Source organism: Antedon bifida, chromosome 4 (genome assembly GCF_963402885.1).
Source record: "Antedon bifida chromosome 4, ecAntBifi1.1, whole genome shotgun sequence".
NCBI lineage: Eukaryota > Metazoa > Echinodermata > Crinoidea > Comatulida > Antedonidae > Antedon > Antedon bifida.
This window is the reverse complement of record NC_136229.1, coordinates 21,700,050-21,723,355: the sequence shown is the minus strand read 5'-3', so window position 1 is coordinate 21,723,355 and position 23,306 is coordinate 21,700,050. Positions and strand designations below refer to the sequence as shown.

At 33.2% G+C, this 23,306-nt stretch overlaps 4 protein-coding genes across 4 annotated transcripts; 3 read left to right on the top strand and 1 right to left on the bottom strand.

Annotated features, from left to right (window-relative positions):
• The first annotated feature begins 3,538 nt into the window (after positions 1 to 3,538).
• LOC144839907 (gamma-glutamyl hydrolase-like) lies at positions 3,539 to 9,995 on the top strand. Its single transcript, XM_078695486.1, has 8 exons — positions 3,539 to 3,663; positions 4,310 to 4,472; positions 5,093 to 5,180; positions 5,855 to 5,999; positions 6,899 to 7,011; positions 7,906 to 7,996; positions 8,386 to 8,529; positions 9,017 to 9,995. Exons 1-8 carry the CDS (start codon positions 3,573 to 3,575, stop codon positions 9,139 to 9,141), a joined length of 960 nt encoding a protein of 319 aa, XP_078551612.1. The 5' UTR covers positions 3,539 to 3,572; the 3' UTR covers positions 9,142 to 9,995.
• Positions 9,996 to 10,705: 710 nt separating this feature from the next.
• Positions 10,706 to 14,451, top strand: LOC144839511 (gamma-glutamyl hydrolase-like). Its single transcript, XM_078694901.1, has 8 exons — positions 10,706 to 10,787; positions 11,310 to 11,478; positions 12,381 to 12,468; positions 12,845 to 12,989; positions 13,122 to 13,234; positions 13,485 to 13,575; positions 13,787 to 13,930; positions 14,327 to 14,451. The coding sequence occupies exons 1-8, from the start codon at positions 10,706 to 10,708 to the stop codon at positions 14,449 to 14,451; spliced, it is 957 nt and encodes a 318-aa protein (XP_078551027.1).
• LOC144839512 (uncharacterized) lies at positions 13,919 to 19,784 on the bottom strand. The gene is made up of 5 exons (XM_078694902.1): positions 19,558 to 19,784; positions 16,425 to 16,534; positions 15,497 to 15,817; positions 15,085 to 15,308; positions 13,919 to 14,875 (listed from the first exon to the last, which is right to left on the bottom strand). Exons 2-5 carry the CDS (start codon positions 16,501 to 16,503, stop codon positions 14,615 to 14,617), a joined length of 885 nt encoding a protein of 294 aa, XP_078551028.1. The 5' UTR covers positions 16,504 to 16,534; positions 19,558 to 19,784; the 3' UTR covers positions 13,919 to 14,614.
• Positions 19,785 to 20,468: 684 nt separating this feature from the next.
• Positions 20,469 to 23,247, top strand: LOC144840807 (IQ domain-containing protein K-like). The gene is made up of 7 exons (XM_078696849.1): positions 20,469 to 20,627; positions 21,038 to 21,298; positions 21,633 to 21,730; positions 22,078 to 22,130; positions 22,307 to 22,384; positions 22,679 to 22,763; positions 22,866 to 23,247. The coding sequence occupies exons 1-7, from the start codon at positions 20,567 to 20,569 to the stop codon at positions 23,112 to 23,114; spliced, it is 885 nt and encodes a 294-aa protein (XP_078552975.1). The 5' UTR covers positions 20,469 to 20,566; the 3' UTR covers positions 23,115 to 23,247.
• Positions 23,248 to 23,306: the final 59 nt, after the last annotated feature.

Here is a 23,306-nt window from a genome sequence, read left to right as displayed (position 1 = left end):
AGGCCCTATAGGAATATTTGGTAATACAGCATCTCATTTATCGCACGTGGTGCCTGTATCATGTAAGGTTAGGTAAATGGTTAGGCTACTACTATCTATATACATGTAAAGTATACATGAGATGTTATATCATCAAAATATTCCTATGATACTTCAGAAATAGATACAGTACCGATAATCGCCTGCTCATGTGTTGAGCTTTTTTCCGCAACAGTAAAATCATATACACGCAAACGTACCTAAACATGTTGACTGAACATAATAGTGACATGTGACGTAAACGTGGAGGAAAACAACATGTAGCTATAGCCTAAACACGTTTAGGTTTTAAACACGCTAAACATGTAACTATACGTGTTTAAAGTTAAATGTGTGGGAAAAGTTGGTACAGATGTTTAAGATCTAAACACTATTTTTACAGTCACTTCGCACAAATTCTTCAAACCAGTATCTTAGTATGGTGGAATAAAAGCATTTGTTTTTTATAAATGTTTCCTTATTGACTAAACAAACAACATTCTAAGATTGCGATATGTTTGATTTTCAACCAACTTGTTTACCATTTCGTTGTGCGACAGCACACTTTATTCCACGGTCAAGATAAATACAAACTAATAATGAAAGTTGCAATTAAAACCGTAAATAAAGGTCAAAACCAGAAGAAAATAGATTGTCTTGTCCTGTTACCATATATTTGATAAAAATACAGATAAAACGATAACTAATTTTGCACTGGGTTGTATGGAAAAAATAAAGAACTTGCTACGTATGTTTGTAAGGCCTATGTCGAAAATTAGGAAAAATTGTGAAATCGGCCAAAATAACAATCAAATGAATAATTTGAGTTATTTTATTGTTTATTTTTTATTTCATGTGGACCGATGACACACCCATAGTTACCTAACACCCCTCCCATAATGCATTGTGAGTAATTTTAAACATTTCCAGCTTAAATTATGGACATTCTGAATGAATAAATGCTTATGTGTCCCACTTACCCCAGTCTACCCTATGTAAAGTGTATTTGTTATTTACAAACACCAAAATATGTGTAGCTACAAAGCTACCTAAAAATAAACAAATAGTGTCTATTTCTATTTGTACCACTGGCATTTTCATTCATTTAAAATGAATAATGAAAAACTAGAGAAGTTTTGGAGAAGCAAATGGTCTTTACCTTTTTAAAATGCGTGTCCTCTACTGCTTGCTTCGGAAGACGTTTTAGCAGATTAGGCAAAGTTACTCTCTATTTATATTATACCAGTTGGTGAGATGGGTGACGTATATTAAAAGATCGCCAATCCCTTTTCAGAAAAAACATCGTCACAGAAGCTATCGTGGGTGAATAAGCAAGATAGATTCCGGTCTAGCTTAGATTTCTTGGGAATGTGGTTTGAATTATAAGTAATTTTTATATTGCGTGTTTATTTAATCTTTCATTTCATCCGATAAAGCTGATAGTCATTTTGTGTTTAAGGAAATAATGTATTTGTTTTTTTGCGTGTGTTTATTTTTGTGTTTGGCTGTGAAAAGTAAAGAATTTAAGTCTACCAGAAAGTGGAGGAGCAAATCAATGTTGATTGTTCCATACTGGATCGATGTTGGGGCGGGTGGGGCGTCGTGGATGACGTGCAGTGTCAACCTGCTCATTGTGTTGTTTAGCGATGGAAAATTTCCTCTCAAACCTTTGTCACGAATCCTTATTATAGAATGTTGAGGTTTGCGGTCCGGTACACCATGTGCATTTTCCAAGAAGGAAATAAAGTAAATTTGATGTCTCGAGACGCTTCGGTTGATAATGGATCAATGACCCTTTGCTTTATATACAGTATTTTTTCGAGAAATAATGTGTACCACCACACACTTTGTATTGTCCCCCTGAAAATTGTTTCAATTTTTTTATCGAATATGCCATGTCACATAATAGTTATCCACTTTGAACAAAAATTGAATCGAAAATGTATTTACCTGAAAAAACTGTAATTTAAAGCAAAATATAGCCAAATTGGATGCCAGCCAATGGGTTGTTGGTTGTTTGGCCATTTATTTTGTCATTTTATATGAGAAAACATAATTTGATTTGTTTTTTTTTACGTAAGGGATTAAATTTATTAAAATTACAAAATAACCTATTTATTCTGATTTAATTAATCTTCATTAAAATGTTTATAGCGTTGGCTATTTATACCATCGGCCCCAACAGTATTAGGTTATTTTACATCATGCAACAATTGTATAAATTAATATTTTTAATTAATAACGTACCGGTAGCTTTTATTCTCAATCTTTTATAAATCAAATGTTTAAAAAAGTGTATATCATTGTCTAAGCGTGGATCTCGAGTACACATCACGATTAAGTCAACTGATACTAGGCCCTATAGTAGGACTAGGCCTATTCGTCAATGACGGTCACAATTTGCAAATTTAACAACAATTTGATAGTGGGCCTTTTATCATTCATTTTCGTTTTTACATTCATAGAGGGAATTCAAAATGCTCTTATTCAAATTAAGAAGGTGGTTGTTTAAAGTGGGTTCCCATTTAGGATACAACACAACATGGCGTCACGTAACACAAGTGAATTGACCAATCACAAGCGACATTTCGGATCCGATAGCGTTGTACTTATCTTTGCGTTCCACCTATGGCGGAATATCTGGGTGTCTGATGGGTGGACTAAATAATTTGTCCTTTTGCAGCAAACCTTGTATCGACAATTCCAGGTATTAACCTATTTGTAAAATTGGTACAAAGTATGATATAATAACCTAGATCTTAATACTAATAGGCCTACAATCTCTTCAATTGGATACAATTAAGCTTTTTTTACCAGCCGCACTAATGCGTTTTTCATCTGGTATAACGGATTCTAATCAGAAATTCAATCAGGGAACTTCTGGAAATACCAGGAAAATGCCTATATAAATTGATAAATATTGTTTTTGTGGTTACCTAATTTAACTATCCCATAGAAACATTTACAATAGGTTTCGTAGTATTATGTAGAATATATAATAGGCTTATTTTAACATGAATTTCCCCTGTCGAAATAAACAACTTCGTTAACCAGTGTGTGCGCCAACCTTTAGACATCAATAGTTTTTTAAAATAATATCTTTACCAATCTATAGACCACAACATTGGCCAAAATACCACCTATACCTATAAAAAAATCATAATCTGATTAAAATCCAATTCTATATTAGAATAAGTCACTGGAACAACTGACGCAAAAAATGAGATAATTTACTATGTTATGACAATGCAGATGTAGATTAGCATTCCATGCTCAATTATTAATCTCATCAAGGTACGTGTTAATTATTTATTAAGGGGTCAGTTTATGATGTGAACTATACTCCATGTTTTCATCTATAAGTATATTAAATGGAGTTAGTGCAGAATCTGTTTGGGCTTTAACCTATTCTCAATCTTGGTTATTATTCACTGGCGACCGAATTATGTATTTGAGTGATAAGAGGGAATTCCCCTATATTTAGTCACGCATGAACGCACCCGTGATCAATTGTTTATTATACACAAACAGGGTAACGTGACAACTTTGCGAAGATGGCTGTAGTTTGTGGGTTGGTAAATTTCATCGTACTCTTTTCCTGTTTGGTCAACACTTGTTTTGGCCAAAATGACCGTCCTATCATTGGTAAGTAAAATACACCTTAATACTATTCTTTTGTTTGAAAAATCTGTAAACTAAAATGCTATTTTTACATCGACGTGAAGGCGGAAACAATATCCTGCTGCAACACTCATATCAGGCTGGTTTATGAGGCCATGATATTTATAACAGGTAGTCTAGTATAGGACTAGGCTAGGCCTAGCTAGGCCGGCAGTCGAATATTTAATTAATCAGTAATATATTAATGTCCTTGGTGAGCATTTCATGTATCCTGACTATTATCTGCAGCTGCTGTTTGAAGCCGAAGGCAAGTGCCAATCAAATGAGGATGCTTTTTTTTAAATTATTTTTAATTTAATTAATTTAAATTGTGGTTTCTCAAGCTCTGTCTTCATTTATCAAACTTTATGTGACAAAAATGTGTGATGTGCCCAAATATGGTAGTGATATGCCCAAATATGGTAGTGATATGCCCAAATATGGTAGTGATATGCCCAATGGTAGTGATATGCCCAAATATGGTAGTGATATGACATCATCGTGTCCATATATAGGCACATCACATTTTTTGTCTCATAACGTTTGATTGTGTAGACAAAGCTTCAATATCTACATATATTTTAAATTTATTTTTAAGATTAGGAAAACCAATTTCAAATGTTTTTTTCAGGTGTTATGTCACAAGAGACTCATGACAGTTTGGTAAAGTTCGGTCCATCAGTTGTCGTTGCATCATATGTGAAATATCTGGAGTCTGGGGGCGCCCGAGTCGTTCTAGTAAAGATAAACCAATCTCATGACTACTACGTCAAACTGTTCAACTCACTAAATGGGTAAATATAGTTAAACTGTCGGACAAATCTAGTAAAGATAAACCAATCTCATGACTACTATGTCAAACTGTTCAACTCACTAAATGGGTAAATATAGTTAAACTGTCGGACAAATCTAGTAAAGATAAACCAATCTCATGACTACTATGTCAAACTGTTGAACTCACTAAATGGGTAAATATAGTTAAACTGTCGGACAAATCTAGTAAAGATAAACCAATCTCATGACTACTACGTCAAACTGTTCAACTCACTAAATGGGTAAATATAGTTAAACTGTCGGACAAATCTAGTAAAGATAAACCAATCTCATGACTACTACGTCAAACTGTTCAACTCACTAAATGGGTAAATATAGTTAAACTGTCGGACAAATCTAGTAAAGATAAACCAATCTCATGTTTACTATGTCAAACTGTTCACCTCACTAAATGGGTAAATATAGTTAAACTATCGGACAAATCTAGTAAAGATAAACCAATCTCATGACTACTACGTCAAACTGTTCAACTCACTAAATGGGTAAATATAGTTAAACTGTCGGACAAATCTAGATAAATATATCCATGTTGTCAGCCAAATAAATTTTAATTTGATGAAATATTTTAATTATTTTCTAGACTTCTGTTGCCAGGAGGAGACCAGTTAGATGTGCTTGCTTCTGGATATGGAAAAGCTGCTAAAATATTTTTTGATATGTCTATTGAGGTAACAATTTCTTCCTCTTTTTTTTATATATATTTTATCAAATCCATAAATCTATATAACCATGTTTTAACAGACATCACGAGACAGAGAATTGAATGTTTAATAACTTACTCAAAGAAGAATGATATCAGCTGTACTATTTAGCCTATGACTTGCATAAAAACACTCCCAATATTAATGTATAATATTCAATATTTGTTCAAAAATACAAAGATTACTGCAGGTACATGTAAACTTGTTCATTGTTAGTTTTTCAGTTACCTTGAACTCTCATAGATAAACAACTGGCTGGAAGCTACAATTTAAACAATAACCATTGTTAAAGCTGATGTATTGTCCCCAAAAACATAAACAATTAAGATTAATTAAATCAGACTTTGAATGGGTTATTTTATGGTTTTAATCAAGTTAATCACTTTCGTAGAAAAAAAAAATGGTTAAATTCAACCAAAAACCCATTTTTGGCTGGCAGCCAATTGGACTATTTTTTGCTTTAAATTAACATTTTTTCAGGTAAATAATGTTGTTTTCGATTCAATTTTTTGTTAAAGTGAATAACTATTTAATGTGACATTAAATTGCCATATTCAACAAAAAAAATGTTTAAGAATTATTTTTTCAGGGGGACAACACATCTTTAAATAACACCATATTCTACTTACTGTGTTTTATAGGGTATGAAGAAAAATGGTGACTACTTCCCGATCTGGGGTACATGTGAAGGTCACCAGCTTTTGGCGTCACTTGCTGCTGGTAAAGACATCCTGATTAGTGGAATTGATGCAGAAAATCTTGCATTACCATTGGAACTCACCTCAGGTGCTATTATTATATTTAATTTTATAATCAATATTTGCCCTCCCTGTTCTTGAATCCCCAGACCCAACCATCTTGTAACCACATCAAATACTGTTAATTACCTTATGTATGTCTATGTATATGCAGTGGCGTAACATAGAGACCCAAGGCACCTGGTTTAGGAACCCTAAGTGGCCCTCCAATGATGGACGCCTCAGGCGTTTTTAGCCTTTTTAGACATATTTTAATGCCTGTTTTTTCCTCTGGGCACTGTTCAGGGGCCCCTTAAGCTCTGGGCCCTGGGGTTAGCCAGTAAGCGCTTATAGCTGTTACCCCACTGTATATATGTGTGTATGTATGTGTCCTGTTAAAAAAAAATTACAGTATGACCATACAATTACATACAATTGTTTAATATATGTAATACTATTTGAACATAGATTTTATTAGAAGCCGTATCTTTGATTTGATTGCAACTCCTCCTGAAGTACTTGAAGCAGTCACAAAAGATAAAACTACTTACAACCACCATTGTTGTGGGGTCACACAAAAGGTGCGAAATCTTAGTTATGTATTGAAACGGGTATAAGCTCTCACCCTGGCTAAATAAAAACCTGACCCCACGATTTTTTGTCAAACTAGTTTGATAGTGTAGATAGAGCTTTAGATTCTCATGCAAACTCAAACAAACATACTGTTCAAGCAGAGCTTATAACCGAGTCAGTACTTTAAACTCTGTCTACATTATCCAACTTTATGTGACAAAAAAATGTGATGTACCCATATATGGACATGATATGTCATATCACTACCATATTGAGCACATCACACTTTTTTTGTAAAAACTAGTTTGATAGTGTTAGACAGAGCTTTAGTAGTTTAATAGTTTTTATTTAATATTATGTTTTAACTTACATCAGATTTTGTTGAGAGTCGCATCTTTGATGTTCTTACAACTTCTGGGTTTGTATTCAAAGCTATGACAACTGAAAATAGCACATACAACGCTCATCATTTTGGTGTCACCATGAAGGTGAGGTTATGTATCAAAATACCTTGCTAGCATGTCAGTTGCTTGCTTGATGCTATGGTATTGTAGAAGAGTGTGATGGCAAAATGAAAAAGCTGAAGAATTCTAACTTCTTTCTTTTATTTAAAGCTTTTTCTTGTCTTGGCTTTTTTTAAATCTTATTTTAGATGTACCTCATAGAGTTGGTTTACTGTAAAACTTATTATTAACAATTGTATTTAAAAGATCTATCTATATAAGTCAGCTTTGCTTTAGCAGCTTATGACTTGTTACAATATCACTAATGATGTTGTCAATATCTTTTATTTTGCTTTAAAATAGTATGTAGTAGTATTGGAATTTACTAAATTTTATTCTTATATTTTATATTGAAAAAGATTACTATTTGATATAATATTTTATTACTAACAACTGTATTTAAAGAACTATAGCTATATATGCAGTAAGTCAGTTATGCAGCTTTTGGCTTGTTACATTTTCGCTAATTATTTTTTATTTTGCTTTAAAATAGTAAAGTAGTATTAGTATTTACCAAAAATGTTATTCTTTTATTTTATACTTAAAACTTAACTATTTAATAAAAACCATCTATTTCATATTTTTGTATATCAGGTAAAATGTTCAAAATACAGTACAAAACAATAATTTAAGATTAGTTTGAATAATCCCATAATGCATTGTTATATTTGTTGTGCTTTTCTTCTCTTAAGCTCTGTCTACACTATCAAACTACTACTGTGCCCATATATGGACATGATGATTTCATACCACTACCATATTTGAGCAAATTTTTTGTCAAACTAGTTTGATAATGTAGACAGATCTTTACAGTATATTTAGATAAACAATGGGGATCATAATATTTTTAAAGTAAGATGTTGTTTTATTAATTTGCAGAATTTAACTACATTTGGCATTGATAAATTCTTCAGAGTGACATCTGTGAATAAAGATAGAAAGGGAGTTGAGTTTATTTCAACAATGGAAGGTAAGCAGTTTTCATTATTGTATCAGTATATTCTGTAATACATTTTACATAGCAAATTGCTTACATAGCTTTTTCTAAGTATGTTATTCGATGGTTATCGTCCCGTTTTTTACGCACAAATGCGTATTTTTTTTTTTTTTTAAAGTCAATATATTGGATGTAGCAGTTCAAGATGCCATGCCTTGGTAAAATGAAGTGCTGACACAAACCTATTGTCCTATTGTTCAAAATTGCTGGGCCACTCCTTGGTGTCGCAAAAGCATAGTAATCTATCTATATGCATTTTGCCCATTAGTGTTTCACTCAGTTTCTGTGTACTTAAATTGTTTAATTTCCCGCTGATTAATATATCATTACCCCATTACTAATTTATTTTGTTTACTCCACAGCATTTGATTATCCTATCTATGGTGTCCAATGGCATCCTGAAAAGAATATATTTGAATGGAACCCACATGCTGATTCTGCAATCCCACACTCCACTGGGGCAGTGTCCGTTGCGCAACATACTGCTAACTTTTTCGTCAGAGAAGGTATTACTCAAAATTCTAATTATCGTATCGTAATATATCCTTGGGTATAATTCCCATCCAATTATAATCCAACTCCCTACTGTATGTCTAATATCTCAAGCAGGCATATCCCTGGGTGTAGTCCCAGTATTGACTTTTGGTCTGGATGTAGGCCTCTCTCTCCCAGTGCTGTTAACTGTACATACTATATATTTCCGAAGTATCATAGGAAATTTGGTAATACAGCATGTCATTTATATCACATGTGGTTCCTGTATCATGTAAGGTTAGGTTAAGGGTTAGGTTACTACTAGATGCATGTGAAACACATGTTGTATTACCAAATATTCCTATGATACTTCGGAAATAGATACAGTAGCAAAAATCGTCTCTGGTGAGATTATAACTTTCATAAAACACTTGTAAGGTATTAAGGCATCATTTAATGTACAGTACAGGAAATGTAGTTGAGAACACACTTTAAGTCTTGTCTGTTTTTACTCAACAGCGCGCAAGAGCACCCACAAGTTCTCCAGTGAAGATGAGGCGTCTAAGTACCTAGTCTACCATAACCAGGCTGTTTATACTGCTGATGCAACATCTTTTGAGCAAGGTTACTTCCTGGATGTGTAATGCCTGCCAGAATACTACTACAGTACTCTACTAATACCTTTATATAGTACACTACTCATTCTAGAAAGAAAAGAAAATGCTATTATCATAGGCAGATCCAGTGGTGTTTCGTTTCGTTTATTTTCCACTCTTCAAATGAATTTAAACAGTTTTAACATAAGTATACAGTGTATATGCGTGCAAATCTCCCCACAAAAATTAAAACAATTTCAATGCAAAAGACATACCACCTAATTTCACATTTTTTAGGCCCTAGCCTATGGATCCGCCCCTGATTTATATTATGAGTAGATATGTGAAAGCAAATAATCAGAATAGAATAGTGCAGTATTAGAGTATGTAGGATAATTTTTCTTCTGTATGAATATCATTAACTAGTTTTAAGTTTATAAATAATATTTCTATAACGTTTTAACATTACTGACTTACCAAATTTGGTATACATTTTTTTTCTGTATGAAAAATCTGTCCTTGTGCAGTAGGTTTTAATGAATAATTGATAACAAATGTTCAAGATATATATATATACAGTACTGTATTAAATATTTTAATGTTTTTTATATTTGTGGTAATTGTAAAACATACACTATATTGCAATTGTAACATTGTTTACAATGACATTATATAATTGGACATACTTTTATAGAATATGTATATTTTATACACAAGGGTGTATTTAGAGTCACGTTATGATTATTAACATTTTTTAAAAATTATTAAAGGTACTCTCTTTCTTTTTTCAAGAAACAAATTGTTGTATACAAGAAACTTTATTGGGTAAAAAAACAAAGAAATGTCGGTTGTCAGCAAATCCGATTAGAAAGATACATATACATAAACGGACTAACAAATGACAAAAAGTGTAAAAGTATAAAGAGTAACATTAAAAATCTTTAAAAAGTTAAAATCGTGTTGTTACAAATTACATTCTAGAGACACCGTTGTTTCATATTATATTTGGGACAGTGGTGTGATATTACATTTAGTGATACGCTGAACAATTTTTCTTATCGTCACATGTTCCAACATTACATATTAAAACACAAGACATTTAAAATCTGGTAGAAAGGAACCATTATTTTGCTGCACTTGCATGTATGACCTGTTGATGGCTACTATTTTTAGGTGATTCAAATTCGTGTCTAAATTTGTTTTTCTTTTGAAAAAAATGAAAAGAGTATGAGTGAACGCACAAAGGTGTGTTGCTCCCATGAAAGAAACAAATATTTGTAACAAAACATGATTAAGTGTAACAATAATAATTGGATTTTGATTTGAATAACACGTCTCTTGAACACTCCACCCACACAAGGGCTAACACACTCTGTTGTATTTGTAATTGTCATTAATCAGGGAAATGCTAAATCCGCCTTTTATTGGTTGTTCACACTCTTCTCTTTATTAGTTGTTCACACTACTCTTCTTCTTTGTTGTTGGTTCATAATAGAATCTGATGCGGATTCTGTATAAAACTTTCAACAACGTTTAACGAGTCTCATTACAGTTTTATTCTTCGCCGCTACAACATAATCTGAAAGACTAACGCACGTCTTGATTTCTTAAAATGAGAATCTTCATATTTGTGTTTTGCTGCTTCTTGACATTTGTGTGCTATGCTGAAGACAAGAATTACCGTCCTATTATAGGTGAGCTAGTACTGATTAAAACAGGCCTACGAATATAATAATTTTCTTTAAAAGTCGATAGTTAGTCAATTAGTGAAAGAAACTTCAAAACATTTGAATTACTAATTAGGTAAGACACATTGGAGTTACTAAATAGGTAAGAAAATGCATAGCTCCTTGATATGTAGATTTTGAAATTATTTTCATTTTGGTCCTATTATTTTACATTTAGGGTAACAATATTGATTCTGACATAGTAATCACCAACCCCTCAACCTATGTGAAATAATAATAATAATAGTTAAGGTAGCCTACAACATATGTTACTGATGAGAATTTCGATATTTCTTACGATATGCTTCGTGTGTGGTATGTTATACCAAGCACACCTGACAGGAGCAAGCAATAGGCATAAATATAACTGCTCTTGCTCCATGCTTAGACCATGGATAAAACAAGTACTTATTTTATGCATGCTTAGACAAGATCGCTACTGTACTCTATTATTTATTATTAAAATTAATTATTTTATTTTCTATGAAGGTATAGTGGCAGAAACGCTAACCAATCGTACAATAATATCGAAATATGGTTCGACGTACGTGGCAGCGTCATACGTAAAGTTTGCCGAGTCTGCTGGTGCCCGTGTCGTGCTTGTAAAGAATAACGAGAAACGCGATTATTATGTCAAACTATTTAACTCATTAAATGGGTATGTATATACGTAACTATGTATTACTATTATAGTAGAACCCCTATTAAGGGAACACATTGTTGGGTCTTAAAGGTCCCAAAAGAGGGTTCTATCCTAACTGAAGTACAGTGAACCCGCTTTGATAGCCTATCCGTTTCAAATGAATGAGGGAAAATATGTTTTAATATACGGACAACCCATTTTGAGGAGAGTTATAATACTAAAGCCTGTTTTCCTGTCGACGTTATTCGACGCTATCGTTAACAATAATCGGCGATCTTCTACGTAAACATTGAAATGTTAACGATTTACAGGGAAAAGTACTTATGCCAAGCAAAATGAATTTCCATCTTAGGTGGACCAATAAAATATCTTAAAGATGTATTGTCCCCCAAAATCATGAAAAATAAAGATTTTTAAAATCGGACTTTGAATAGGCCATTTTGCAGTTTTAATGAAGTTGTTCACTTCCATAAGAAAAAAAACGGGGGAAAAAATTATTTCACCTATAAAAAGACAAAATAAACAGTTAAATTACCCAAAAACTCATTGTCTTCCAGACAATTTGACCATTTTTTGCTTTAAATTACATTTTTCTCAGGTAAATACATTTTTTCAGACCCAATTTTTTGTGAGAGTGAATAACTATTATGTGACATTAAAATAACATATTCAACAAAAAAATTTAAAAAAATATTTTTTTTAGGGGAACAATATATCTTTAAATACTGAAAGAAACATGCACTGATATTTCAGTCTTGCATTAAACTAAAATTTGTATTTATCAACCTTTGCCATGCGTTAAGTAGCCTATAAAATAAACATCCTATAAATTACTATCCTATGAAAATGTAGACCTATATTATTTTATTTATATAGATGGCAACTAAATAAAGACGCGTAATTCATTTTGTTCACAGTTTGATTTTACCAGGAGGTGGTGTTAAAAATTTACTTCAATCGCCTTATGGAAAAACAGCGAAAATCTTTTTTGATTTGTCTATTGAGGTAGGTGATTTGTTTTCTTTTATATTATTGTTCTTCATGGAAGTTTTTTGTCTAGTAATAATTAAAAGCTTAAGGTATTATCAAGCATGCCTGTGGAATAGTTTTTCATGGGACAATTGCAGTCTAATTTGCAATGACTAAACTCTTAAGGCTAACTACTCGGTACAACTATTTCCTCTCTTTAAACTAGTTTACACCACTTCTTCTGTAGGTTTACCAAAGTGGGTCAACTGGTCTATAACTAATAATTAATCCGACTAAATCTAGAGTAACGGGTGGAGATGGATAACGCCCCTTAGCTGAACAAATACTCACGTTTAAGTTTAAATTCGATACATTTTAGTAACAGTCATCTTTTACCGTTTTTCATTTACAGGGTATGGATAAGGCAGGAGACCATTTCCCGATATTAGGTATATGTTTGGGCTTTCAACTTTTAACACAATTACCTATAAAAAAGGATATCATGAGACATGGAAGTGACTCTGAAAATCTTGCAATTCCTTTGAAGTTTACTCCAGGTAAAGTATAGTATGAGTATATTAATATTCACATGATCTGAGCAAAATATTTAAAAATAAATACCGTCCACCGAAATGGAAAACAAATTGATAATACGCACTATAGTAATGTTTCATTTTATTTTTGTATAGATATGGGCAAAGGACGTCTTTTTAACGTACACACAACCCCACGCTCTGTCTTAGAAGCGCTATCGGAACATAATACCACGTTTAATAATCACGTGCACTCAGTTTCTCAAAAGGTAATAATAGTGCATAGACTTTCCCCAAGTCTTAGTCATTTCGATGCTTTTCGATGTTTTATACGTATGAAGCGCCATATGTGCCAAAATATTTATCTTTTACTAATATTAAGTCAAAACTCCGTCTGGAACACAGACTATATAGTGATTAAGTTGTAAATCAGACTTAAATTAATTACTTAACTTAAATAATCAAAGTTTACCATAGTACGGTATTATTACATAAAATATATTAAATTTTATTTTACAGAATTTTACAAAGGTCGGTTTAGAAAAGTTCTACAGAGTTTTATCGGTGAATAATGATAGGCAAGGAATTGAGTTTTTGTCAACAATTGAAGGTAATATAATTCAGCTCGATATTAAAATAATTGTATTAAACAAAAATATTACTTAAGATATGATTTGTACATGGGGAGTGTATAGCAATGGGTGGTTAACGTGCTTGCCTTCGAAGTCCAAAGGCCTCAACTTAAAGCACGATCAATTATAATTTATTCATCCTACGTTGGTTTCTCGTTGTTGGTTAAAGTTACTTGTTATTGTCTACAGCATATGATTACCCAATCTACGGTACCCAGTGGCATCCTGAAAAGAATCTATTCGAATGGAATACTTCAAAAGACTACAACATCCCACACTCATTTCATGCAACAGCTGTAGCACAATATGTTGCTGATTTTCTGGTCAACGAAGGTAAATTTATTCGTCTATTTTTATTCTAACCAACTATCATCATTGCGTATATAAAAAACAGTATAGTAACGAAAAACACGCCTCGTGGTCTCCATGTCTAAAGGCCAACTCACTACAGCATCGTACGACGAGGCCGGCCGACGAAACGTTTTGACTCGTCGGTGCTGTCTGAGTTGAATCCCGACGATACGAATCGTCTTGAAATAGCGTCGGCGACGGGTGTAGGTTTTAGGTCGTCGGGAGAACTTTAAACAGCTGTCTGATTTGGCCTTTACCCGTCTACGTTAAACACAGTGACATGTCAAAGGCGGCGCTCATCAGAGACACACAAGATAATTAAAAGCTGTATAATTTGTATCAGCATAATAATAGTGCGATTCTTCCGTTTTCCTACAGCTCGCAAGAGCACCCATAGGTTTTCAAGTGAAGAGGATGCATCCAAGTACCTAGTCTACAATTACCAGCCTGTTTATACCGGTGATATCTCATCATTTGAACAAATTTACTTCCTTGATCCTTAGTGATACTTGGAGTAACTTAGCAGTAATGTTCTGGCTATTCAAACTACATAATCGTCAACTGACTATAGTAAAACTGTACATAATGTGTTAATAAATGTTTTAAATTTTGTAAAATGTATCTATTATCCTTTTTAAAAATATAGTAATATAAACGTTACTTTATTTACAACACACACGCTTCTGGTGACACGTCCTCCTCCTCTTCCTCTGTTTCCAACTTTGTAATCTGTTTCCTTATTTCCTCTTCAACATTAGTTTCGTACTCTATGATTGGTTCGTCGCCATTGATCGGTGGAGTTGTATTTGGTGACGTCATTATGAATTTATGTCTTGATGATGACGATGTTTTGCCAAGGATAGCATTTTTCTTCCTTTTCCATCGGATGTGACGCATTCTGCGGCTCAGATTGGAGGTGAATCGACTCTAAAAAGGACAAAATAGTTGAATAATCATTCATACACATTAATTAAGTTATTTGACAATAACTGGGGCTCGCACTAGAAGCAATAGCTTGTCTCATGAGGGCCCCTACATAAATATGTATTAAGCATAATGTAATAATAAGTAATATAATAAGTATAATGAGTAGTCATGTGCATCAACGAATGTGCGTCTAAAGAAAGTTGTCTCACCCATGGGTGTTGTCCACCTTGTCCAATCGACGGGTACATTCTGTACATTGATTCACCAACCCTCTGGTATTGGTAGGTCAAATTAAGATCAGGTGTCGAAGAATGCATGTAAAATTCACCAGCCTCCGATATCATCTTTTCCCATACATGTTCTGGTGTACCATTTTTTAAGTGGAAGACTACAGTCGGTGAAAAGTTAGGTAACTCGATCGGACATTTCGGATCTGTGGATAAACGAAATAAAAACATCATATTTGTGTGGTTAGATTTGATACCTGTATAGCTAGCAAAGAGGAAATATACACACGTCGCGCGGATGATCAAACGAATGAATAGACAAGGAATGCAATGTATAACATGCCTATATTAGCATTGCATAACATTAATTAATGCATACGGAACATACGGTTACCTCTATTTTTCTTTTGTTTAATCTGAATAGTATCATTGCTTAATTGGATTGGTGGTATCATCAATAGCTCATTTCCTACATCTTCGATCATAGGCATGCTGCATCGGATCGGATGGGTAGAGGGAGGTTTACGTGTGACTACTGGTAGATTATTAGCCACGCCTTCCTCATACGCGCCAGGAGGGATCCATTGCTGCCCATCAGGCAGAATAATCAAACGAGTTCCTTTAAGTTCCTGTAAAACTTCGTCATCATCCACTTCTGTCCCATCCTCCTCCATGACTACGGTTACTGGACCAGTGACATCGAGTTTTCTTTTCCCTACAAAGCAAATACATAGTCAATGAATCGGGCGAACTTCCCAAGCGCATTCTCAGAGTCCCGATAATTTAAAGTAAATCACAGCCGTGTGGATCTCTTGCATTGTTGTCAATGCGTACGTACGCTCGCATCGAACTTGAATTGAACGCAATCAAAATACTGAGTGAATGATCAAACAATCGGAAGTTCCCGACACATATCTAACATACACTAAGTATTTTAGGCACAGCACGACCCCGCACCACCCCCTAGGACCCTTTGCTCCAAATACTTAATGTCTGAACCCCTCCCTTTTCAGACATGACACGGCCATAAATACAGGTCAAATCAAATTGTTTGACAAAAAAAGTGTGATGTGCCCAAATATGGTCATTATTTCCATATATGGGCACATCACATTTTTTTGTCACATAAAGTTTGATAGTGTAGACAGAGCTTTACATACAGGGTTGTTTAGTTACAAAAATGTTAGTAACTAAAGTCTGCTGGATTCATTTTAATGCTAAACGCGTATAGGGCGCGGCAAACGACGTCACATAAATTAGCGTAATTTTGCCGCACCCGTAATAGGCTAAATAATATAAAACTTTAACTAAATAATACTTACCCTTTGTTACCAACTCTATCATGCTATTTGCTACAATAGACTTTTTCTGCATCCGATTTCTACTCCATATTTTGTACATTTTGTGCCAATTTAGAATATCGCGATGTAACCTGAAAACAAAGCTTAAAGATGTACTGGTATTGTCCCCAAAAAAACATGAAAAATGAAGATTACTTAAAAACACTTTGAATGCTACTTCCATAGAAAAAAAAATGTTTTCACTTATAAAAAGAAATAATAAACAGTTAAATTTAATCAAAACCCCATTGACTTCCAGTCAATTTGACTATTTGTTGGGTTAAATCACAGTTACAATACATTTTTGCCTACGATACATTAAAATGGCATATTCAACAAAAACATTTAAACAAATTATATTTTTCACGGGACAACATATTATCTTTAATGTTATTATACATTATAACATGACAAGATGTCCATTATACATGCATGTCGCACCATTGTAAATACCCTCGAGTGCGCAGCATCTCTACTAACGCATTCTGACTTGTCATCATATCATAGAATAACATGGAGTTATAATAACTCTATGATTGAATAACATGGAGGTATATAAAACTCCATCAATCGACATTCAGTTTCCCACCAAAGGATAGCTATAATAGCATGCTATCTGTGATAACAACAATCCTACTTTACTACACTGTAATAATATTATAATATTTGTATAGGCCTACCCGGATTACCAAAGCGGCCGCTAGTTCAATAACGGCAATTTGTATGGCACGCCGTGTGCTCTTTGATTGTCGTTGGTTTGTAATCTTTGATTGTCATTGTTTCGACAGGTTTTCTTTACTCGGACGTAAATAACAATCTACATTATTGTAATGTAATTTATTCTCTTTATTTTACAGATTGAATGTGATACGTTCTTTTAAACGAAATGGCGAATCGATGATTAGCCTACTTATTTTAACTAAATGATTTTAAATAAATGATATATATGTTTAATAATAAAGTCAATAACATTCATTGTGGTGTTTGTATTGTATATTAATATAATATATAATAAGCCAATTATTAAGAATTATATACATTTTTTCAATAAAGTATATCACAATATATAGTTTTGTTATTGTATATTAATTAATCAGTAAAGTAAACTATACTATAGTAGTGTTCATAATTTGTTAACTTCTTTCTAATTTTTTTTACAATATACATGATTTTATACCTTCAGATATATAAATCAATTTAAAATGAGTTTTAAATACTAATATAAGATGCAAGTGTCTGTACGGTACGGTAATTAATTACGCGAATTTTTGCTAATAACTCGACTGGCGGCCAGCAATAGTCCTGTAGAAGGTGCGCGTTCCTCTGGCGTTTTCGTCCCCACGTGGCTTTATTGAAAACACAAACAATGTATTACAATGGAATAACACTTAATGTAGAACACACCCTATTACTAATAATAAAAACCAAGATTCGATAGTATGTAAATGGGATATAAAGATTCGACAATACCGTACGTAAATTATTAACGCAATACTGTATAACGATTCGATAGTAGGTAAATGAGATATAAAGATTCGGCAATACCGTACGTAAATTATTATTGCAATACTGTATAAAGATTCGATAGTAGGTAAACGAGATATAAAGATTCGGCAATACCGTACGCAAACTATTATTAATACAATATTGTATAATAACGATTCAATAGTATGTAAATGATATATAAAGATTCGACAATACCGTACGTAAATTATTAATGCAATACTGTATAACGATTCAATAGTATGTAAATGAGATATAGGACAATACCGTACGTAAATTATTAATGCAATACTGTATAACGATTCAATAGTATGTAAATGAGATATAAAGATTCGGCAATACCGTACGTAAATTATTAATGCAATACTGTATAACGATTCAATAGTATGTAAATGAGATATAAAGATTCGGCAATACCGTACGTAAATTATTAATGCAATACTGTATAACGATTCAATAGTATGTAAATGAGATATAAAGATTCGACAATACCGTACGTAAATTATTAACGCAATACTGTATAACGATTCGATAGTAGGTAAATGAGATATAAAGATTCGGCAATACCGTACGCAAACTATTAATACAATATTGTATAATAACGATTCAATAGTATGTAAATGATATATAAAGATTCGACAATACCGTACGTAAATTATTAATGCAATACTGTATAACGATTCAATAGTATGTAAATGAGATATAAAGATTCGGCAATACCGTACGTAAATTATTAATTCAATACTGTATAACGATTCAATAGTATGTAAATGAGATATAAAGATTCGGCAATACCGTACGTAAATTATTAATTCAATACTGTATAACGATTCGATAGTATGTAAATGAGATATAAAGATTCGGCAATACCGTACGTAAATTATTAATGCAATACTGTATGAAGATTCGATAGTATGTAAATGAGATATAAAGATTCGGCAATACCGTACGTAAATTATTAATGCAATACTGTATAACGATTCAATAGTATGTAAATGAGATATAAAGATTCGGCAATACCGTACGTAAATTATTAATGCAATACTGTATAACGATTCAATAGTATGTAAATGAGATATAAAGATTCGACAATACCGTACGTAAATTATTAATGTATAGATTCGATAGGAGAGGGTCGAGAAACGTCGTGTCAGTTCAACGTTATATTTTCCCTTCACTACCAATATAATGAGATATACAAAGTTAATTATTAAATGATTCGATAGTATGTAAATATTAAAAATAGAATATAAGATTCGATAGCATGTAAGTTAATATTAAAATACATATAATATATATACATTGATTTAACGGCCGGCAAACTTATTATACAACTTGTTATAGAAATATAAAGAAGAGCTGTAACTCAACTCGCTATAGGCCATGTCGTTGACAACAACAATCCAAGATTAAAGCGCACACGGCGTTCCATACAAATGACGATATTAAACTGGCGGCCGCTTTGGTTGGCGGCCGCTTCGACCATACTCCGCCTACCCGACCGCTCCCTCCCTGTTTCAACTATTTCTCCAATTATTATGCCTAACTGCTTATTTATAACAAAAACAAGACATTCGTAAATTAGCGTCTAGTTATAACATGCCAAACTTACTGGTAGAATCACTACTAAAACATGTAAGGCCAATCAATGTTCTAGTAGTATAGTTAGACGCTTAGCCGCCGCGCCTGCGATGTATACAGTGTAGCTCCCGTACGACCACACACTAGATGCCGTCGACAGTTGTCTTTGATAACGCTATCAATCTAGGCCTAGCACACAATGAACGCCATTTTCACGCTATGTGTCATCTGTCGATTAACACCATGAGAGTGACTATTACTGTACTGTATTGTATATCTCTGCAGCTGTAATATAATACGTTCATACGTTTGATTTGATTGGCCTAAACGGGACACGTCATGGTGCTTAGTGGCGTCATTTTTGTTGAGCAGCAGCAGTGAATGTATTGTACGTCACTTCGATACGCGTCGGTAAACAGAGTACGAAAAGTTATCGGTAGTCAGGCTTCTGTATATTTATAAATCATAGGCCATTCATCAATTCAATTATATTTTACCATAATTTTAATATCAATCATTTTAGTTTAGTAATTAAAATTTAAAATATGCATTGCTGTATCTAAGTAAATATTTTAGTCTAGTTAGTAGAACCCCTCAATATACAGTATAGTGTATATATGTTAATTTTTTCCGTATTAATACTTTCAGTGTTTTATATATTTTGTATTTTGTTTTTTTTTTAAAGGATACACTTTTTGTACTATAAATGTGCCACTGTTTTGTAGTGAAATCAAAATATTAAACATTTTGTTGATGTGGGCAATATTAAAGTCATCCCGCGCCACCGAAAAATGAACTACTGACCAATCAGAAACAATATCCATCCATCTATCATCAAACACGTGCTGGATGGTACATATCGTCACACCTGGCGGTTGGGCAATCTTTAGTGGTACGGTTATAAACGGCGGACGACGAGTAAACGTATGGCCAGAAAAAATAGCAAAATGTGATTGCGCCCTCTGTAATAATCCAAGCAAACACAAAAACACACGGCTTAGCAACAGATTATTTTTTTATGCAATTTTACGTTAGCTTTTATGATGTCTGCAGTTATTGGAAAAAGACAAGAACCAAATTTATGGGATGTAATATGTAACGGTAAGTAATAAATGTTATCAAAATATTGCGTTATGGCTTTCTACTTTCTTAACTAGGCCTAGGTAGGTAAGCCTCCTTCCTACTAGCCTACTAACTAGCCGCCTAGGCCTAGTAGTAGTAGTAGAGAGTAGGCCTACTACTACTACTAGCTCATATCACTGCTGCAGAGATGATGATGGTACAGGTAACTAAGCCTAGGCTAGGCCTATTGTATTTTGCCTACCGTACCTATAGGATAGGTTGTATAAATAGAGCCATCCCAGGTGTGGTTTGATTTCAGAAAAATCAAAACTGTTAGAATATAGATACTAAGATAGATATAGGCCTATTATATAGCCTTAGGCCTAGTTAGTAAGCCTAGGCCTAGTTAGTAATAACTAATATTCATCCATTTTTGTTGTTTATTTCAGAGTTTGCAGCAATGCGGCCACCGTTTAACACCAATAATGATGACACAGAGTCTGTTGCCACCGAGATAATTGACTTTGATCCATCATGTCACACACCAGTCATGTTCGGCCACATGGCTGAACCAGTTCCAGTTGATTCAGAAGTCATGACGGAATTTGATCCTGCTAAGTCACATCCAGCATTTGTAGGTCACACACAGCTGGAGAAACCCCCTAAAACACCCTCACCACTACCCCCACCACTACCTCCAAAAGAAACATGTAAGATATATGTTGTACATATTTTTCTCCATCAACAAATTTATAATTCAATCATGATACTTTATTAAAATGTTCAGACCCTTATTAAAGGGCTATTTTCCTGTGGCCAACCTCTTTTATATGGCCAACCTCTTTTCTATGGCCAACCTCCCTATTAAAAGGACATTTTGTTTTGTTAATAGGGGTTAATTAATATTAAATACTGTGTAAATGGTACAGTGTCATATTGTGTATATGACATAACACCATATTTAACCAAAATGCAATTTTGATCACATGATGGAATTTCAATGAAATATAACTTGTTTTATTTATTTATTTTGATTGTTTTCAGGTAGCCCAAGGGAATATTTAGAAAGTTACATTTTTCCTGTGTTGCTCCAAGCAATGTTAGAAATGCTTATGCAAGCTAAAAAAGAAAGATGTTTTGAGGTACAGTATATTTTAATAAAAAACTAATGCAGTAATGTGTAATTTAATAGTAGTTTGGTGATGATAGGGAGCTTAGATGTTTGAATCCTATCCTGTATGCTATCTTGCAAGTATCAAATGATAGTATTGTCTCCTTGGCTCAGGTGGTACATACTAGGTCAGCAAATAATTAAGCATTATATATCCTTAAACCACATGAAAAAATAAGAACTACAATATATACATGATAGTACAACAGTTTATAACTGCCACATTTTGGAATCGACCTTGGCTAAATTGAGATGCAGCATTGTGAGTTGATCTGGTGTTCATTAATATGACGTCAATTTTTGTTCATCTTTCTTTAGCGCAAAAGATTTAGATTTAATGGTTGTGACTTCTTGACAGAATACCTTTGGAAGTAAGTGTTGTGTTTTAACAAATTAGTCTTATTTAATATTTTATCTATTTCCATATTTACAAAACCAAACATACTTATTATTATAACTCATGTATTGTAGCCTGGAGGGTGCTGTTTGAACTTGGTTTCTTATTCATAGAAGTTTATGTTGGCAATTTATTTGTTTTTATTTCTAGACACAATCCGTACAAATGTGGACGAGAGAATGATCAGCTACATGATATTCCATTTGTTCAGAAAATATTAGAAGAATGGTGAGAAAAAAATGTTTTTAAAATTACAATACTTATTGTGGAATAAGCCTACTGCACTTTAGTATATGTTTCCTAAAACAAAACATATGGCAGCATACACTAAAAATAATAAACTAAAGCTCTGTCTACACTATAAAACTTTATACAGTAGTTATACTATACTAGTATAGTGGTTAGTGTAGACGGAGCTTAAACTGCATCATTATCACAATTTTCAATTATCCAAACATGCGCACCAAAGAGTGGTGAACGTTGTTTAATGAAATGTCAATATTGATATTCTTTGTCTTTCAGTCCAAGACCGGCTCTACCATTGTCGTTAATTTGGACAGAAGAAGAAGCTGCAATAGTAATCCAGTCATTCTGGAGAGGATATCTGGTGAGTGTAGCTCAGAATACAGTATGATGGTTACATGGTATGATTCAATAAACAATTTAATTGATATTAATCATTTGTAATTATTTTAAATTATTTTTTTAGGTACGAAGACAAGAGGAAGTTCATGAACTTCGTATTTGGCAGAAAGAACTTCGCGAGGAGAATGAAGATATCCGCAGAAAGGTGGAGAACTTCTGGCGAGTTCACGAAACTCCTGTACCAGATGATGAAAGGAATCGACGTGGCAGCGAGTTCCTGTTACGGCATGGTAGAGTTCATAGTTCACCACCTCAGAAACCGCTACAGAAAAGCATGACGACACCAAGAAGTGAATCGTCCGATAAAAGTTGAAAGTCATTGTTGGATTACTTATCGCTGAGAATTGTATAAATGTGATTATTTAAATTTAAAATGGTTTTATACATATACTGTAAATACTGTACATTAAATTTTGATTTCTTATTAGAAATATGATTTATAGTGACTATTTGTGCTACTCATTTATTTTGGTGTTTTTTTTGTTCAAACTTTCAAAATTAAATC

Excerpts from the sequence above, each read along its gene's own strand:
- LOC144839511 (XM_078694901.1), top strand. The coding sequence starts at position 10,706 with ATGAGAATCTTCATATTTGTGTTTTGCTGCTTCTTGACATTTGTGTGC. Across the intron at positions 12,990-13,121 it reads TCCTTTGAAGTTTACTCCAG|ATATGGGCAAAGGACGTCTT; the intron begins GTAAAGTATAGT and ends ATTTTTGTATAG. Across the intron at positions 13,931-14,326 it reads TGATTTTCTGGTCAACGAAG|CTCGCAAGAGCACCCATAGG; the intron begins GTAAATTTATTC and ends GTTTTCCTACAG.
- LOC144839907 (XM_078695486.1), top strand. The coding sequence starts at position 3,573 with ATGGCTGTAGTTTGTGGGTTGGTAAATTTCATCGTACTCTTTTCCTGT. Across the intron at positions 3,664-4,309 it reads AAATGACCGTCCTATCATTG|GTGTTATGTCACAAGAGACT; the intron begins GTAAGTAAAATA and ends TGTTTTTTTCAG. Across the intron at positions 4,473-5,092 it reads CTGTTCAACTCACTAAATGG|ACTTCTGTTGCCAGGAGGAG; the intron begins GTAAATATAGTT and ends ATTATTTTCTAG.
- LOC144840807 (XM_078696849.1), top strand. The coding sequence starts at position 20,567 with ATGATGTCTGCAGTTATTGGAAAAAGACAAGAACCAAATTTATGGGAT. Across the intron at positions 20,628-21,037 it reads ATGGGATGTAATATGTAACG|AGTTTGCAGCAATGCGGCCA; the intron begins GTAAGTAATAAA and ends TGTTTATTTCAG. Across the intron at positions 22,385-22,678 it reads CAGAAAATATTAGAAGAATG|TCCAAGACCGGCTCTACCAT; the intron begins GTGAGAAAAAAA and ends TTTGTCTTTCAG.
- LOC144839512 (XM_078694902.1), bottom strand. The coding sequence starts at position 16,503 with ATGTACAAAATATGGAGTAGAAATCGGATGCAGAAAAAGTCTATTGTA. Across the intron at positions 15,818-16,424 it reads GATAGAGTTGGTAACAAAGG|GGAAAAGAAAACTCGATGTC; the intron begins GTAAGTATTATT and ends TTTGCTTTGTAG. Across the intron at positions 15,309-15,496 it reads TAAACAAAAGAAAAATAGAG|ATCCGAAATGTCCGATCGAG; the intron begins GTAACCGTATGT and ends GTTTATCCACAG.